Source organism: Ascaphus truei, chromosome 14, assembly GCF_040206685.1.
Source record: "Ascaphus truei isolate aAscTru1 chromosome 14, aAscTru1.hap1, whole genome shotgun sequence".
NCBI lineage: Eukaryota > Metazoa > Chordata > Amphibia > Anura > Ascaphidae > Ascaphus > Ascaphus truei.
In genome coordinates, this window is record NC_134496.1 from 56152169 (window position 1) to 56171779 (window position 19611).

At 45.9% G+C, this 19611-nt stretch overlaps 1 protein-coding gene across 3 annotated transcripts in view; it reads right to left on the minus strand.

The window, feature by feature from the left end:
* The window catches only part of LOC142466196 (putative cation-transporting ATPase 13A5), a 74094-nt gene that overhangs the window by 14672 nt on the left and 39811 nt on the right, over nt 1-19611 (minus strand). For all 3 annotated transcript variants that reach the window (XM_075571066.1, XM_075571069.1, XM_075571067.1), the window contains 13 exons: nt 18864-19052; nt 18419-18480; nt 17630-17780; nt 16804-16884; nt 14949-15105; nt 9699-9816; nt 9434-9558; nt 5567-5730; nt 4715-4840; nt 3660-3739; nt 3147-3189; nt 2384-2493; nt 42-138 (listed from right to left, as the gene is read on the minus strand). In XM_075571066.1, the coding sequence (XP_075427181.1) occupies nt 42-138; nt 2384-2493; nt 3147-3189; nt 3660-3739; nt 4715-4840; nt 5567-5730; nt 9434-9558; nt 9699-9816; nt 14949-15105; nt 16804-16884; nt 17630-17780; nt 18419-18480; nt 18864-19052 (1503 nt within the window). The remainder of the gene's footprint in view (nt 1-41; nt 139-2383; nt 2494-3146; nt 3190-3659; nt 3740-4714; nt 4841-5566; nt 5731-9433; nt 9559-9698; nt 9817-14948; nt 15106-16803; nt 16885-17629; nt 17781-18418; nt 18481-18863; nt 19053-19611) is intronic.

Here is a 19611-nt window from a genome sequence, read left to right on the forward strand (position 1 = left end):
TGTGTCTCCCCTTTACAATGCAGAACATATGTTATTCATACCCAAAACAGAAGCAGCAAACATATTAGTTCGATCATGGCATACATCGCCACATATTTAAACATACAGAATGAAGTGACGAGAGAATTTCTTCCTTCCCTGCAAAGAGACAAAACGGAATGAAAACTTGTAGAAAAGATAATAAAACATGACTTTAATTTAAAAAAGAATCCCATTAATGACCAAGACCCAGTGTGACAGAGCTCCGTTCTTCAAGGTAATTAATGTTAAGTAACGTTTTCTGCCATACAAAGCATTGGGTTAAGTATAAAGGCCGTTAGTGATAATTATATGCAAATGAGGCATTACATTAGTTAGGTCATACAAAACTTGACGTTATTCACTCTCAGACCTGAAATTGGGGTTTCATAGGATCTGGGTGGGTGTAACGCCAGGTAGGCAGGAGTTACCAACAGCGTTATATCCATCTCCTTTTTGGATCAGAGTAATACCAAGACATACGTATTATCATGTGTTATTGGCAGATAACACACATTATGCTCCAATTACCTGACTGGGCCTGTGCTAATGAGATATTTTGCATACAAGTAGCCCATAAATGGTGTGTTACATAGTTAAATAGTAGATGAGGTTGAAAAAAAGACGTACGTCCATCAAGTTCAACCTATGCTAAATTTAGACGACAGATACTTTATCCTATATCCCTACTAACAGTATATTGATCCAGAGGAAGGGAAACAGAACCCCCAGTGACATATCTTCCAATGATATCTCATAAGGGGAAAATAAATTCCTTCCCGACTCCAAGAATTGGCAATCGGATTATTCCCTGGATCAACATCCTTCCCATGTTTACTTATTTGGTATATCCCTGTATACCTTTCCTTTCTAAAAAGATGTCCAACCTTTATTTGAAGATATCTATTGTATCTGCCATTACAGTCTCCATGGGTAATGAATTCCACATTGAAACTGCTCTTATTGTAAAGAACCCTTTCATTTGTTGCTGGTGAAATCTCCTTTCCTCCAACCTAAAGGGATGGCCCGAGTCCTTTGTACTGCCCTTGGGATGTGATTACCTCAAGGTAAATGACGTCTGTTCCTGATCTAGGTGACGTTATTCTGAGTTTGGACAGTTTGGACTGATTCTTGTACAGTATTTTAGTGACTATGAATTGTTTCTGCTGATTGTCATCATTCGAGCGAAATAATCTGACAGATAATCCATTGGGAGTTTGCATATGGGATTGGAGATATGCAACATCCCAATCCACTGTGAAGAGAGACGGAGCTATTCTTATTTAGAGTCCCATGTGATTATATATATATATATATATAACACACAAAAGAATACTGCATCAAGCAACCAATATAAATAAATACAGTCAAAACCAAAACAGAGTGTTCCTGTGAATAACAGGAGACCTCTGCTGGCAGTGCGAGAGGGATACACGGAATATGTAAACACAAAAAGAAAAAAGAACCCTCATTGAAAGCACTCAGACATGTAATGCAAAATAAAATAATTTATTAGATCAATAACACAAAAAAAACACTCAAAAAATAAAGAGCATAAAGAGCGTACTGTATATAGTACTGTATATAGTACTTGGGACTCTAAGAATAGTCTCTGTCTCCACATCTCGTATTTCACGGCCTGGGCCTTCTGATTGAAATGAATGTGTGACTGGTGGCAGAATTACAGACACACTGTACGCTTTCATTTTTTAGCAACATCTTCATATGCGCATATATGTCTCTGAATCAAATATTGTATAAAAAACTCTGCAAAAAATGTGTGGGTCAAATTTTAATATCTCTATATAGGATATTTAAGGGACTGATACCGTGCGTGTTATACGATGATCAGTATAAGGCCCGGGCCATGGTCCCTTCGCCCGCGTGGAGGCTGTCGGAAAGCGTGTGCTTTCCCTGGGCATGGTCGACGGGCCGTGGAGGGCGTGCTCTGGGGGCGTGCCAATGGCGTCATGGAGCTGGTTTGCCCTCATTGGGAGAACCGCTCATGTGACCGGCCTGTCACGCCAAGAAATCAGTTTCAACTGATTTCTTGCGCAACACGCGCCCCCTCCCGCATCCCCGTGCACGCGCCCGCACGCCACATGGACGCGAACACTGCCTTAAGGCAGTCTGTTCGCTCAGCGTGCTGACGCGTCTGCGCAGTCTGCGGTACCATGGCCCCAGCCGAAGGATGGACAAAATATTGAATTACCACAATGTAACTTCTACACGGTAGTTACGGTCATATACTGTATTTGTTTTTTACACAGACGGTATAAGTAATGTTCTTATATATTTGTTCTTGGGACCAGTTTCTTACATCCTGCCATGGATATTTCCTACAGTATGACTTGGAAGAACTCACTTGATTAGCTTTGGCACACACTCAATGTTTGGCGTTTTGGACGTGAAAGGAGAAGCCACGGATGCTTCTAATTCCGACAAAGAGATACCCACATGCGCCATTTTCAGAGCCTGCAATGCATATATCCATGATGTTATACTCCATTATAAAGTATTTGGTTACAGCATTTTATTACAGTATTTCATTCTGCTATATTTCTCTTAACTTCTTACCTTCAAATAAAAAACCCTCTTTCCATTTATAACTGCCAGTGACATGCTCTGATGTTAAAAGCTTTTCATTTAAGCTCCATTGGTGCTTCGGAGTTAGCATGTATTGTCAGCCATCAATGTTCAGATTTACTAAGAGGTGCTAATGCACAAGGCACCTTCCTGTGCTGTAAGACACCTTATGGTCCATTCAAGTAGGAAGGATGTAAGGTGTCTCACGGCATAGCACTGCTTAGTAAATATTGGCCCAAGTCCTGTCCTTACTAGGACTAAAAAGCCAATTTATTGGATAAAACCAACAAAGTCATGGGAGCCAAACTGCCGGACGCATGAGATATGAATAATATCCTATTTGAAGCATTCAGGGGAAGTATTGGATATTCATGGGTTACTGTCAAAAGAATATATTTAGAACATGTTAATGAAAAAAACATCATTCAGAATGAGTCTGACCAGGTTATGGAAAATCGACATGGATCCAAATAGGGTCACAATGGCCCTGCTAGGTACAGAGTTTCTGCAAACGTGCTCATATTGGATACAACTTTACTCACCCCACAGTCATTTGCTCCATCGCCACACATACCCACATAGTAACTGCAAGAAGTAACACACGTTTATGTACATTTTAGCATCAGGTTTTCTATATTCACCCATAAGGCCGGGTATTATATCCGCATGTAGCAGACTTCATTGTTCCCCTATAGAATACAACGTGTCCCGTTATAATGCAGAATATCACACAGTTTCCATAGCAGTCACTGGCAGTGTCAGGGCAAAATATCACAGCATATCGCACCAAAGGAAATCCCCAAAGTTTGCCACTTCTCTACATCTTCATTTTAGTTAGACAAAAATTACTCGTTACAAAAATACGGTCTTGCAATCCTGTCATTCTTTATTTTCACTATACGGATAGTACCAATTAATCCTGTTCAATGTTGTGACACTGACGGGGCGCACGCCTGTATTGCGTGCTTTGCGCTATAAATGCTTTGCTGCCCTATTTACAGGTTATGTTGCTGATACAAAGACAGAATCCGTGTTGTGTCATGTTCAGAACTTACTCTATTTTCTGAAATTCTTCGATAAGATTCGTTTTTTGTCCTGGGCTCATTCTAGCAAAAATAGTTCCATTGAGAAGTATCTGCAAGACAGAACAGTATATAATTCATTCAAGCACGGTGCCTCCGCCCAGTACCGCCCTGACGATGTGTCAGACACCCTTTCTTGTGTTCCTGGTAGGATTTTATTTACATTGAATTATGAATTTCATTTATAAACTTCACTTCCAGACTATATTGTAGATTTCCTGGGACGCCACGGGATTCAAAAACAAAGTAAATCCAAAAACAGGCGCATTTGACTTCATCGGTTTTCGTGGTTTCTGTTACTGCGCCACGCAGCTTATTCCACCGTCCACGATCACCGTGGCCAAAACATACAGAAAAGTGGGGAGCACCACAGAGAAGCAAATAAGCAAGAATTGAATACAAAAAATCACATATAAAAAATTGCATATACAAATATAATAATGGGCTTTACACTTGGCGTTCTCCCGGGACGGTTTCTGCAGCGCTCTCCGGGGATTATTCTCTCTGCATCAGCTGAATAATTATATTTTTATATGTGCTTTTTTTGGTATTCTAATTCTTGCATATTCAGAAACAAAGCTTTATTTTGTATCCCCCTCTTTTTTTATTAATTACTAATTGCTGGTATATTTTAGGCCATTGTAATTAGAGGCTGACTCTATAAATAGTTTAATAGTCTGGTAGGACAGAACTCATAACGCCTTCGTTTTCATTTACTGGTGTTGATGCAGAATTACTTTCTTTGTTAGAAAAGGCCAGTAAAAAGCCATTAACAAAGCAGCATCATTATATAGTCTTATTTATTATTGTTAGTTTCTCTGCTTGCATTTGGGCTTAAAGGTATACAGCGGTTGACCTCTTCACTTCAAGGGAATAGCGTACCCCTCTGGCTGAGAAAAGGGGGGAAGATATCCGAAATAATGCAATATACAGTACACATAGAAGATATTACATGATCAAATGCTTAGAGGAGCTGCACCGCTTTCTGCTCAAATAAAGATCGATCTGTTTTATTTCCCCCCACTTACCTTTGGTAGCAAATTGTAGAAATGCTGAAGGATAACCTGGTAGGATTTTCCACTCATAGCAAAATGAAAATGGTCTGTTTTGGTGTTTGCTGGGGGATCTTTGCCATAAATATCAACATGCGATTCCTAGAAAATAATATTTCTTACATTTAAATATGTTCTTGGTAAACATTGTGTTAAAACTGAAGATAACTTTCATTTTATTATCTGTAAAATATCTATTACTTTGTATTGTATAATTAAGACAATGGCAGGTGTATGTGCACAAGGTCGCTGCAACCTCTAAAACCGCAGTGTTTAATCTGCAGGTTCTTAGTTCCTGTGGTTAGGGGACAAGCTCCCTATAGAATTAGTGGGCACCACCTGCATCCCCCAACCTCTGGTCACCCCAGCAGCCTGCTCTCCCTTTCTTCCCAGATGGAGTGGGATGTTGCTGAGTGAAACACTACCATGTGAGTGGGCACTCAAAAGATTTCTTCAATCACCCCATTTGAAGTTTGCGCGTTTGCACTATGTACATATTTTTCTTTTTTCTATGATTGCGTGGAGTTCTTGCACTTGGAGGTTTCGTGACGCCTACCTATGAGATGTTGAGAAATACCCCCTAAGATAAGCTGCCCTCTCCTGCATGGTGATACAATTTTTATTTGTTTATTCACTATCACAGTTTTCATATATACTTTTTGGGTTTGCGCTCTTTTTCTTGTGTCACAACATGCTTATTCCCAAAGTATTGCTCAAACGCCCGATACAACTTCCGAAAGTCCCAGAATTCTGCCTGAGGGGATGTTCAGGTGGAAATGTGTCACTCCTACAGAGGAACTGCATGCTCATTTTGGAATGAATACATACAATTGGTACGTGCCCATTTTCTTTATTTTGTTCCATGGTTTGCCAAGTAATTGATGCAGGCGCGTCTCCTTCAGGGTTACTGGCGTCTATTAGAATCAACTTGCTGCCATCAGGAACCATCCCAGATGTTTTGCCAACAGTACAAGCTGTTTGAAGGTTGTCACCTGGAAGAAGAAGCATGCCCGGGATGAACGCATTGTATCATGAGACAATGCTATGCTATGGTGTGCTCAAAAACGTTACCTTGTAAATTGTATTACAGTTCATTTGAGGGGTACTCACTAGTTTCACCACACGGGGGGTCATTCATTAGACTGTGATAGTGCCAATTTGCACTATCAAAGTCTAATGAATAACCCCCATTGTCGCTTTTTAATTAAAATACTGTATGAGTTCATGGGCTGGAAATTATACAACATATTGAAATCTTTTTCAGAACATGAGGAAATATTTCCAGATTTGTAAATGTGTCAATAACGATTTTAGAATAATTTATTAATAACTGAAGTTTAACTGTAATTCTCTTTTGAAACAAAAGGAAAATATACTTATGCTGTATTAAGGCATCAGAGCAGGGAGGGGGAGGAGTCAGTGCCTGGCTGCAGGCAGGGTGGGGGAGGAGTCAGTGCCTGGCTGCAGGCAGGGTGGGGGAGGAGTCAGTGCCTGGCTGCAGGCAGGGTGGGGGAGGAGTCAGTGTCTGGCTGCAGGCAGGGAGGGGGAGGAGTGAGTGTCTGGCTGCAGGCAGGGAGGGGGAGGAGTCAGTGTCTGGCTGCAGGCAGGGAGGGGGGGAGTCAGTGCCTGGCTGCAGGCAGGGTGGGGGAGGAGTCAGTGCCTGGCTGCAGGCAGGGTGGGGGAGGAGTCAGTGCCTGGCTGCAGGCAGGGTGGGGGAGGAGTCAGTGCCTGGCTGCAGGCAGGGTGGGGGAGGAGTCAGTGCCTGGCTGCAGGCAGGGTGGGGGAGGAGTCAGTGCCTGGCTGCAGGCAGGGTGGGGGAGGAGTCAGTGCCTGGCTGCAGGCAGGGTGGGGGAGGAGTCGGTGTCTGGCTGCAGGCAGGGAGGGGGGGAGTCAGTGCCTGGCTGCAGGCAGGGTGGGGGAGGAGTCAGTGCCTGGCTGCAGGCAGGGTGGGGGAGGAGTCAGTGCCTGGCTGCAGGCAGGGTGGGGGAGGAGTCGGTGTCTGGCTGCAGGCAGGGAGGGGGGGAGTCAGTGCCTGGCTGCAGGCAGGGTGTGGGAGGAGTGAGTGTCTGGCTGCAGGCAGGGTGGGGGAGGAGTCAGTGTCTGGCTGCAGGCGGGGAGGGGGAGGAGTCAGTGCCTGGCTGGAGGCAGGGTGGGGGAGGAGTCAGTGCCTGGCTGGAGGCAGGGTGGGGGAGGAGTCAGTGTCTGGCTGCAGGCAGGGTGGGGGAGCAGTCAGTGCCTGGCTGCAGGCAGGGAGGGGGAGGAGTCAGTGCCTGGCTGCAGGCAGGGTGGGGGAGGAGTCAGTGCCTGGCTGCAGGCAGGGAGGGGGAGGAGTGAGTGTCTGGCTGCAGGCAGGGAGGGGGAGGAGTCAGTGCTTGGCTGCAGGCAGGGTGGGGGAGGAGTCAGTGCCTGGCTGCAGGCAGGGAGGGGGGGAGTCAGTGCCTGGCTGCAGGCAGGGAGGGGGAGGAGTCAGTGCCTGGCTGCAGGCAGGGAGGGGGAGGAGTCAGTGCCTGGCTGCAGGCAGGGTGGGGGAGGAGTCAGTGCCTGGCTGCAGGCAGGGTGGGGGAGGAGTCAGTGCCTGGCTGCAGGCAGGGAGGGGGGGAGTCAGTGCCTGGCTGCAGGCAGGGAGGGGGAGGAGTGAGTGTCTGGCTGCAGGCAGGGAGGGGGAGGAGTGAGTGTATGGCTGCAGGCAGGGTGGGGGAGGAGTCAGTGCCTGGCTGCAGGCAGGGTGGGGGAGGAGTCAGTGCCTGGCTGCAGGCAGGGTGGGGGAGGAGTCAGTGCCTGGCTGCAGGCAGGGAGGGGGGGAGTCAGTGCCTGGCTGCAGGCAGGGAGGGGGAGGAGTGAGTGTCTGGCTGCAGGCAGGGAGGGGGAGGAGTGAGTGTCTGGCTGCAGGCAGGGTGGGGGAGGAGTCAGTGCCTGGCTGCAGGAAGGGAGGGGGAGGAGTCAGTGTATGGCTGCAGGCGGGGAGGGGGAGGAGTCAGTGTCTGGCTGCAGGCAGGGTGGGGGAGGAGTCAGTGTATGGCTGCAGGCAGGGAGGGGGAGGAGTCAGTGTCTGGCTGCAGGCATGGTGGGGGAGGAGTCAGTGTCTGGCTGCAGACAGGGTGGGGGAGGAGTGAGTGACTGGCTGCAGGCAGGGAGGGGGAGGAGTCAGTGTATGGCTGCAGGCAGGGTGAGGGAGGAGTCAGTGTCTGGCTGCAGGCAGGGTGGGGGAGGAGTCAGTGTATGGCTGCAGGCAGGGAGGGGGAGGGGTCAGTGTCTGGCTGCAGGCAGGGTGGGGGAGGAGTCAGTGCCTGGCTGCAGGCAGGGAGGGGGGGAGTCAGTGCCTGGCTGCAGGCAGGGTGGGGGAGGAGTCAGTGTCTGGCTGCAGGCAGGGTGGGGGAGGAGTCAGTGTCTGGCTGCAGGCAGGGATGGGGAGGAGTCAGTGCCTGGCTGCAGGCATGGTGGGGGAGGAGTCAGTGTCTGGCTGCAGACAGGGTGGGGGAGGAGTGAGTGACTGGCTGCAGGCAGGGAGGGGGAGGAGTCAGTGTATGGCTGCAGGCAGGGAGGGGGAGGAGTCAGTGTCTGGCTGCAGGCAGGGTGGGGGAGGAGTCAGTGTATGGCTGCAGGCAGGGATGGGGAGGAGTCAGTGTATGGCTGCAGGCAGGGAGGGGGAGGAGTCAGTGTCTGGCTGCAGGCAGGGTGGGGGAGGAGTCAGTGTATGGCTGCAGGCAGGGAGGGGGAGGAGTCAGTGCCTGACTGCAGGCAGGGGGAGGAGTCAGTGCCTGGCTGCAGGCTGGGAGGGGGAGGAGTCAGTGTCTGGCTGCAGGCAGGGTGGGGGAGGAGTCAGTGTATGGCTGCAGGCAGGAAGGAGGAGGAGTCGGTGCTTGGCTGCAGGGAGGGGGAGGAGTCAGTGCCTGGCTGCAGGCAGGGTTGGGGAGGAGTCAGTGTCTGGCAGCAGGCAGGGAGGGGGGGAGTCAGTGTATGGCTGCAGGCAGGAAGGAGGAGGAGTCGGTGTTTGACTGCAGGGTGGGGGAGGAGTCAGTGCCTGGCTGCAGGCAGGGAGGGGGGGAGTCAGTGCCTGGCTGCAGGTAGGGTGGGGGAGGAGTCAGTGTATGGCTGCAGGCAGGGAGGGGGAGGAGTCAGTGTCTGGCTGCAGGCAGGGCGGGGGAGGAGTCAGTGTCAGCTGTGACTGCATTAGGCTGAACAGAATAAACCGTTCCAGTTATTATACCTCCTGCCTGGTGTGTGATCTTTCTGGGGAAGGAGAGGGAATTGTTTTCTACCTTAGGAGATCGCCTCTATACATCTGGAGGCGCTGTACCACTAGAGATCTATGTCGGGTATGTACCCAGAAGCCTGTCCTGGGTCTCCAGAAACATCGACAGACGACTCAGCCCTCCTGCTTACCAACAGGTAGCATGCACCACACACGCTGTAATGGCAGAATCTCCCATCGGGTGGGGGAAACACCGTTACATCCGGAATTTAACAGCTTTAGCCTATAATATGAATTAAGTAACTATTTATGGGGTCTATGCAGTGATGTGATCGCGATATTGTTTTGTTTAACTTTTAAAAGTGAATAGCCATTAACAATTGATAATGACTGCCACATGTCCGTGAGCAGACCCTACTGAAAATGAACCGTTTCACTACTACAAGGTAGGTATCATTATGCAAACTTTGTGTAGGGTAAATATGAACCAGTTTCTCACATACCTGTGATCATTACAGTCCTTATTTTAGCAGCAGTGAGTTCTTGTAGAACAGACTTAGTTTCAGGTTTAAGTTTATTTTCCATTATAAGCAACCCAAGAAATATAAGATCAGATTCCACTTCTTCCCTTGGATAAGAAATAAGAAACACAGCCACAATGTTTATTTATTAAATAGCAATCTGAAGGTTTGCACATCAATGGAGTTGGATGACATTGGACACTGGATACATCCAAGGAACCAGAAGAATACATGTTTTCTTTCTTACCTCTCCAATGTCTCCATATCAAGGTGATTCTCTGTCTGCAATATCTTATATGCCAGTCCAATCACTCGGAACCCTTGCAATGTGTAGTATTCAAGTTCTTTTTGGAAATGGGATGGAACTGTTTGGTAGAGAATTCCATATATAAGAGAATGTTAGTGATTTTGAAAAACAGGCCTGGAGTGTTCTGTAATTTTTCAAGGTAAAAATATATACAAAATGATATAACCACAATATATAATAACTGAAGGAGCTGAATAGATTTGATGCAGAAATAATTTACGAGGAAGCAGACATATTAAGCCAGTGTTGTCATCAAGGTTGAGAAACACATATTCTGGCATCTCATATGAACCAAACCTAATGATAAAGCGGGCACAAAGCCCCCTGCAGCCCCCAGGCAATATCTTTACACAACAATACACATAAGCCCTAGACAAAGAAGCTCCTCCTGACTACAAGCCACAATCATTACACACAAACGTACCCTGCTACCTATAATGTGTGTGATAAATGAGGTTCAGCTGATAGACAAAATTACGCTCTGAATATATTTATTTCACTAACTTTCTTCCTACAGCACTTCCCTTTTCATTGCCACGCAAACACATCTACTCTGCCCTCTAACTCGGAACTTCTATTTGCCCGGTTTTACCTCCATTTTCTGACAAACTACACGTGCACCCTGCTCCGCCTCAACAGCCCAAGAACTTGCCACCTACTTAAAATATACAATGTACTGTCACACATGACATCACATGTCAGGCTCCACATACATCACCTTCGTCCCTCTGCACTCCCCAATTCACCCTCAGCTAATGTTCCCCTGTGACCACAACCCTCTTATTCTCTCACCCTGCCACCTTGACCTGTTTCCCTCACATCTTCTCTACTTGGTCTCTACCACACTACGTCTCGCCTTAAACTCACTTCTTTAACCTTTCTCTCACAACTGACACATTTCCATCTTCCTTAAAACATGCACATATCACACCAATTCTAACAAACTCTCCCTTACCCACCTCTCCCTATCTGCCGCCCCATCTCTCTTCTTCCCTTTGCCTCCAAACTAACCAAGTGCCGTGTATGCAACCGAATGATTCACTTTCTCTCTTCCAACTTCTTGCTCGACTCTCTGCAATCTGGCTCCCACCCTCAACACGTCACGGAGAACAGTCTAACAGTGTCCAATGACTTACTCACAGCAAAGTCTAAAGGCCTTACTTGGTATATGCTAAAGTGGCCACTTGGCTGTTTTGAGCTAAAAAAAAACCAAACTACAATGAGGATGTTTGGTCAAAAAGTGCCCGGGCCATCAGACACCCCCTTACATTTACACTATCCAAGCTCCATCCTACGGTATACTCAGGCTCACAATAAGCATCCACGTATTGCTTTTGTTTCAATTGTGCTCCTTATTCCCATTAGATTGTAAACAGGACCCTCTGTACCTACTGTGTGTATAGTTGCAGTTTTATGCCGCACTTTCCAACTTTTACAACATAAAAATACAATCGCAATACAGGGAATATAATAATACAGATAAGTGCATACATGTAACACTGGGGTTGTATCGGTTTGTGTTCATCTTTTATTTTGTATGTCATTCTGTTTTTGTAACTGCTGTACCCCCCATTGTACCGCACTATAGCATATGTTAGCATTTCATAAATAAATTATTATCATCAAAATGTATTTATTGTGCGAGTTGGAGACCGAGATGTACAAACTAGCAAAGAAGCTGAGAATAACGTATAGTTTTGTTTGGATCCCCGCTTGTTCACTTTTCCATACTATTGTAATAAAATGTGTGTATTAATAATCCCGCCCCAAAGTGCGGGGAAACGGTTTCAGGCGAGGAGAATCCGGCAGCCACACAACATAGACAAACACATTCTTCAAAGTGCAGGTCTCCTCTGGGACAGAGATACACAGTACAACTCTACTCACGTTCACAATGCAATTCTCCATTTAATGTGACAGCCAAGAACAGAGGGGGAACAACGTCACCGGTCCCATATGCACCTTTCATCCGGGATGTTTTTTTTATTAATCCAAGCAGGTTAGAGAAGTGCGAAGTTTTCACACGAGGGACTCGCGAATCAGTAACAATTTGCCCTTTTTAAGTCACAGAGAAATCTGCGGCATCCGAGTTTGCCAGAGATTCGCCGCGCAATGGGCATGGAAGTGTAATATACCACAGTAAATGAACATATGGTTTAGAATCATCAGCTCCTTTTAATGCTGAGACTATACACAGGGCACACACACCCTGTATCCCTTAGTGCTGAGACTATACACAGGGCACACACACCCTGTATCCCTTAGTGCTGAGACTATACACAGGGCACACACCCGGTATCCCTTAATGCTGAGACTATACACAGGGCACACACACCATGTATCCCTTTATGCTGAGACTATACACAGGGCACACACACCATGTATCCCTTAATGCTGAGACTATACACAGGGCACACACCCTGTATCCCTTAGTGCTGAGACTATACACAGGGCACACACCCGGTATCCCTTAATGCTGAGACTATACACAGGGCACACACACCCTGTATCCCTTAATGCTGAGACTATACACAGGGCACACACACCCTGTATCCCTTAGTGCTGAGACTATACACAGGGCACACACACCCTGTATCCCTTAATGCTGAGACTATACACAGAGCACACACATCCCGTATCCCTTAATGCTGAGACTATACACAGGGCACACACACCCTGTATCCCTTAGTGCTGAGACTATACACAGGGCACACACACCCTGTATCCCTTAATGCTGAGACTATACACAGGGCACACACACCCTGTATCCCTTAGTGCTGAGACTATACACAGGGCACACACACCCTGTATCCCTTAATGCTGAGACTATACACAGGGCACACACCCTGTATCCCTTAATGCTGAGACTATACACAGAGCACACACACCCTGTATCCCTTAATGCTGAGACTATACACAGGGCAAACACACCCTGTATCCCTTAGTGCTGAGACTATACACAGGGCACACACACCCTGTATCCCTTAATGCTGAGACTATATACAGGGCACACACCCTGTATCCCTTAATGCTGAGACTATACACAGAGCACACACACCCCGTATCCCTTAATGCTGAGACTATACACAGAGCACACACACCCTGTATCCCTTAGTGCTGAGACTATACACAGGGCACACACACCCTGTATCCCTTAATGCTGAGACTATACACAGAGCACACACATCCCGTATCCCTTAATGCTGAGACTATACACAGGGCACACACACCCCGTATCCCTTAATGCTGAGACTATACACAGGGCACACACACCCTGTATCCCTTAGTGCTGAGACTATACACAGGGCACACACACCCTGTATCCCTTAATGCTGAGACTATACACAGGGCACACACGCTGTATCCCTTAATGCTGAGACTATACACAGAGCACACACACCCTGTATCCCTTAATGCTGAGACTATACACAGGGCACACACACCCTGTATCCCTTAGTGCTGAGACTATACACAGGGCACACACACTCTGTATCCCTTAATGCTGAGACTATACACAGGGCACACACACCCTGTATCCCTTAATGCTGAGACTATACACAGGGCACACACACCCTGTATCCCTTAATGCTGAGACTATACACAGAGCACACACACCCCGTATCCCTTAATGCTGAGACTATACACAGAGCACACACACCCTGTATCCCTTAGTGCTGAGACTATACACAGGGCACACACACCCTGTATCCCTTAATGCTGAGACTATACACAGAGCACACACACCCCGTATCCCTTAATGCTGAGACTATACACAGGGCACACACACCCTGTATCCCTTAGTGCTGAGACTATACACAGGGCACACACACCCCGTATCCTTTAATGTTGAGACTATACACATGGCACACATCCTGTATCCCTTAATGCTGAGACTATACACAGGGCACACACACCCCGTATCCCTTAATGCTGAGACTATACACAGGGCACACACACCCCGTATCCCTTAATGCGGAGACTATACACAGGGCACACATCCTGTATCCCTTAATGCTGAGACTATACACAGGGCACACACACCCTGTATCCCTTAGTGCTGAGACTATACACAGGGCACACACACCCTGTATCCCTTAGTGCTGAGACTATACACAGGGCACACACACCCTGTATCCCTTAATGCTGAGACTATACACAGGGCACACACACCCCGTATCCCTTAATGCTGAGACTATACACAGGGCACACATCCTGTATCCCTTAATGCTGTGACTATACACAGAGCACACACACCCTTTATCCCTTAATGCTGAGACTATACACAGGGCACACACACCCCGTATCCCTTAATGCTGAGACTATACACAGGGCACACACACCCCGTATCCCTTAATGCGGAGACTATACACAGGGCACACATCCTGTATCCCTTAATGCTGAAACTATACACAGGGCACACACACCCTGTATCCCTTAGTGCTGAGACTATACACAGGGCACACACACCCTGTATCCCTTAGTGCTGAGACTATACACAGGGCACACACACTCTGTATCCCTTAATGCTGAGACTATACACAGAGCACGCACACCCTGTATCCCTTAGTGCTGAGACTATACACAGGGCACACACACCCTGTATCCCTTAGTGCTGAGACTATACACAGGACACACACACATTCTGTATCCCTTAATATGGACCTTTCATCAGGGAGTAATGATGATGTTGGGGCTGATTAAAGTCAATGAAAGTTCGGCTCCTGACTCAGAATAGGACAATTCCCCGTGGCCGTTTTGCTGCTGACTGCTTTACCCCCGGATCCCCCTGCATGATCCCCCTAGGATGTGGGGATAGGATCCCCCTGCATTACCTTAATATTAGGGCTAGGGCGGCGGGACTCAGGAAAATGGTGGCGCCAAACCTTCCTGCAAACGAGCTGTCCAGGCGGCAAAGTGTCCAGCGTGAGACGGCCGCAGCTAAATGTCCTAGTGCAGAGGTCTCCAACTCCAGTCCTCACGGAACACGACCCGTGCAGGTTCCGTCACAATGACTTAGCCCCCTGGGCTAATGAGAGGAAAGCCTTAAACCTGCGCGGTTCGTGGTCCTCGAGGAGCACGGAATCAAATAAAACCGCTACTGGTCATTCATCAAAGTGGAACAATAATCTTTGATAAAATGATGCACTTTCAGGTGCCAAATCCTTGGATCGATTTGCTTCCTAATAATACCTGTTTCTGGTTTGCAAAAGCGCACGACCATCTCCGGAGCGCCTTTCAGAAACACGATGAGTTCATCCCCGGCGGTGACCCGAGTGATAACAGACATGCGCTGGAGGCTGGAGGAGAAGGGGAACTGATGCAGAATTGCTACTCCTTCCACTGGGACCTAAGGAGAAATAATATGCTGTGTTACAAAGTACATGCATGCGTAGAATTGCATTCCACACCACCACCTATATTGTGAATCCCATATATAGTGTGTTGGGTAATGGCTCCCCTTTCCTATCCCTGAGGATTCCTGCATTCCAGGTGTCTCCCCTCAGTTCTTTCCTTTTTATCTTTTTGACAATAACCAACTCAGCCCGCTAATAATTTACCGGTCTCTGTTATTTTGTATATGCAGCCCTGTCCCCCCCCCCCCCCCTCTGGAAGATGTACTGCTGGCTACTCCTGTCTGTGGTGCAGTCATACCTGTGAGGGTCCAGGAGAGCTGAGTGTCTGCGATGTAATGGGGAACAGGACAGGCTTTTGGGGAATTCTACTTGATTTTCAGGGTGTCAGCGCCTCCAGCTCCAGTGGGCTCCAGGATTCCCAGAGATAGTCCCCACCAGAGCAGACGTCTTTCACACCCCTGCCCAATAGACTGTAGTCTCAGGAAGAGGTATACAAAAAGGGATGCTTTATTGAGACATCCACTGGGGATGGTATTAGAGCGGAGGCAGAGTAGATTGATCTGGATCCCAGACCTCTGGATGGTGCTTGGTTCTCTGATTGCATTGACGACTCTGATCTCTGGTCTCAGTCAGCCCATGAGGGACTGCCTGGCATGTCTAACTCCCAGCTGGGTGGAGCAGCACACACCTCCTCTCCCTAGGAGGAGTGGAACAGAACTCCCTATAATTTAGCACTTTCTCTCTGAAACACCAGAAGAGGAGGGCACAAGGTCTGCACCACTATTGACTGCACACAGACCCTGTGTCACCACCACTCCTGCCACTCAAAGAGTCAGCATGAGGGAGGGGTGGGTCAATGCCCCTAGGATAGCCTGCCACAACCTATAGCTACTAAGGACTTACTTGACAGGAGGCAGAGAGGCAGTCTGGACTAGCCATGGCTACATATATAATATAAAAATATATCTTAATAACTACAATTCTGTTCTTTTTCTTCAATTCCTTTACACAGGGTGGAATTGCGTTTGAATAACTGAGGTTAAATATTAAGGGTCGGCACCTCGGCAGGTTCATAATCAGTAATTCACGGATTCGTCCGAGAATTCGATTTAACCTCAGAGTTAAATTTTAGAATCGGACACAATTTAAGAAAAACCCAAGGTGCTCATTCTGTGGTATTTTTTTTTTTGCTTTGTGTAAAACCCAAACACTAAAAATCTTTATAATCATAACCAAAACCAAAATAGTTTAGCACCAAAACAGTAGTGAAAGTGCCTTCCCCCCCCCCCCCCTTCTTACATTTGGCATGCTGTCTTATGCCCAGTCTCCCCGAGAACCACATGGAGATCTTACAATAAGTGTTTGTATAGGGATGTGTCAGTCTAATTAGACTCAACATTCAAGTTCTGTTGTGCCACATACTGAAACCAATTAGATGCATCATAGCTTATTCTCTGCTACCTGTACAATCTTGCATTGGTAAATATAATGTTTGAAAGGAACATAGATACCGTGTTCAGCTTTTGGGCTCTTGCACCATTCACATTTATTGATCCAAAGAGAGATAAAAGATTAGCATGCGGTGTTCTCATAACTTGTGAGGGTACAGATACAGAAAATTAAACTTGAGTAGACCAGGAAACAAATAAATCCTCAACTAAATCACTAAAAAAGTTGTGTGAAAATCGTACCTTTCCAGCGCGTGGTCCAGGTTTCACAATGACATATGGAGAGGATTGCTCCGGACAATCGGCTGCATTGTCCTGAAGTTCCTATTGAGAAGCCACATCCAATACAGCAAATAAAAAGCTACTTCCAAAGAATACGCTTATTATTAATATTAAACTTCAATGCATTCAAACAATAATGCTCCCTAATAGAGGAAATCTACTATCAGTTTTTATTTCTTTCCATCTAGGCCCAACTTTCTCTCATAACAGCCTCTCTCCCCCTCCCTGCAGCAAAAGTCCTATTTTAGGATCTGGATTAATTAGTCTAATGGAGCCTAATTAATTTTGACAAAGCTGTCACAGTTTCGTAAATTTTTTAACAAAAAATGGGCTTATTTCACCTGGTTTTCAAACTATCGTTAAAAAAAATCCCATATCGACTAAACACATCTCCTGATTTTTACATCCCCCGTACCTTCTGAGTTCCTGGACAATTCCAGAGATTTAATTCTGCAGATCCCAGAAATCTCAGATGGCGTCAGTTTGAGCATTACCTATATAGTACTTTCTATTAAATGTTAATCGTAGAAACAAGCCAGAGGAACCCCTCAACTAACTACAACCTCTAAGTCTCTTTATAATGACGATGCTAACATTGGGTAGCACTTCTGTAGGGATCTGTATATCAAGCTAACAGTTTGCAAAGTCTCAGGCAACATAAAACATTTGTGCTTTTAAAAAAATTGAGTTTTACTAAATAAGTGTTCAAACTGTTTTAATACGTGTTGTGAAAGCACTTGTACATTATTGCCTTGTACTATATGCATAACATACAAAATAATGTTACCCAGTCTGTTCCTTCAAACATCTTCAAGTCTAGTGGGTCTCCATGAGTCATCCCATCCAGGACTATCAGTGAGTGGCAGCTGACCATTGCTCCCAACAGGGGTCCCCAAGGTAAAGTATTACCAGGTGTAAAGTAATGCACGTCCTGAAAACTGAGTGACAGAATAAGGACCCGAAACAGCACAAACTTCTGAAGATCTCTTCTCCATGAAAATCTATCATCATAACTCATCATATTAGAGAAACAATTCTCTCAATCTCATTTTTCTTAAGTACCCCCTTAGTCCAATTCCATTAAGATGCCCTTATCTCTGCCACCAAACTATTGAGGTTTTGGGCATACCCCTTACTAACGTAAAAGACAGGCAACCAACCTCATTCTTTTAAGCCTGGACTATACTCTTTTATTCATGATGGTTCCTATAAACGGATACAATTGATACACAAATTTTATACAACATAAAACAGTCACCAATTACTGCGATTTCTACCATGGTAATTTCCTCATTTCTACTGTCCACTTTCCCATCTCTCCCTCTCTCCCTCTCCCCCTCTCTCCATCTCTCCATCTCTCCATCTCTCCATCTCTGCAATACTTCCTATACTTGGACCACACACTCCCTCCCCCTGCCCCCCATTCTTATACACCTTTAACCCTTTCCTGCTGTTCCCTTGTGCTGCTGAGCTGGAATCCCCCAAGTGCATGGTGGGAATATTTCTCAGGAGATCTACAGAAAGTAAAATACATTATTTGGGTTCCTACAGTAATTAACTTAATCCTTAAGCTTACCATTTTCCCCCAGAGGGAACAATTCCCCATAACTCCATGCCATCTTCTGTCAAGGTACCTGTCTAGGTTTAAATAAACACGTCAATTAATGTCGTGATATATATTAACAGTATATTTATGTAAACAATCTATATAAATGGTGCTAACGTGAATAAGATGTCGGCCCGTCGTTAATTCTGATTTGTTATCATCCTACCCTTAAAGCAAAATGTACATACAATACAAGGATTGCATTACTTTTACATGTCAGTTAGAAGATAATGATGGTTGTTCATCAACAAATCCCACAGATTGCAAGTAGTGATCACATTTAGTGCACATAGTGGTGCCATTTTTGTTAAAGGATAATGTTTTTTTTACTCACTATTAATAATTATTTTCCTTCTTTTGATATATCACTCAACATAACAACATGTATGACAAATTCCAGATATATTTTACTTACTTTATCGAAACAGATAATGTTTAGTTGCCCGCACATATTAATCCTCTGTGCGCTTAAGCAGAATATACCCGATCTCTTCAGCCTCACTTGGGAATACAGTATACACACGGTTAGAGCAGCCGGGAGAGCAGGAGGAATGCTGACTGTCACAATAAGTAGTGAGTATAACACAGTGTCACGTGCAGAGGCCTGGAGGATACGCAATAACAAAATCGTTATATCTGCAGGAAACAAACTTCCTTCCAGCAGCTATACTGTACAGGATTTCACTGCACTCCGACATATAATGCATCGTTTGTGTAGGAGACAGAATGCTATAATAGCAGACAATATCCCGCTCATTTCTTTAAAAAAGCAGCAGAAGTTAATTTTTACAACTAAAAAGAAGCTTTGAGTTTTAAAGTAGCTACACAATAAAAAAAAACAAAAATACTAAGTTAAGAACATGCATATTAGTGCCTCATGGAAAAACAGGCGGGATTCATTCCTCACAGACTTACTATTAATGTCTGAAATGGAAGATCAGAACACGCCTTCAGTCCAATGATTTAACGCGGTTTAGTAAATCTGGCCCCTAGTGTTAATATCCGAGTGCAAAGCAAATCAAAGTGTGAGCCAACGATGAAGACAATGAATGAAAGGAGCATTGCCGCGATACGAAACATTTCTATCACTGTCCCTTTGCCCCCAGTTTGCACCAAGCCTTGCCAGGTGAAAATCTCCTGAGCCGGGGCATTTCTGAGGACTA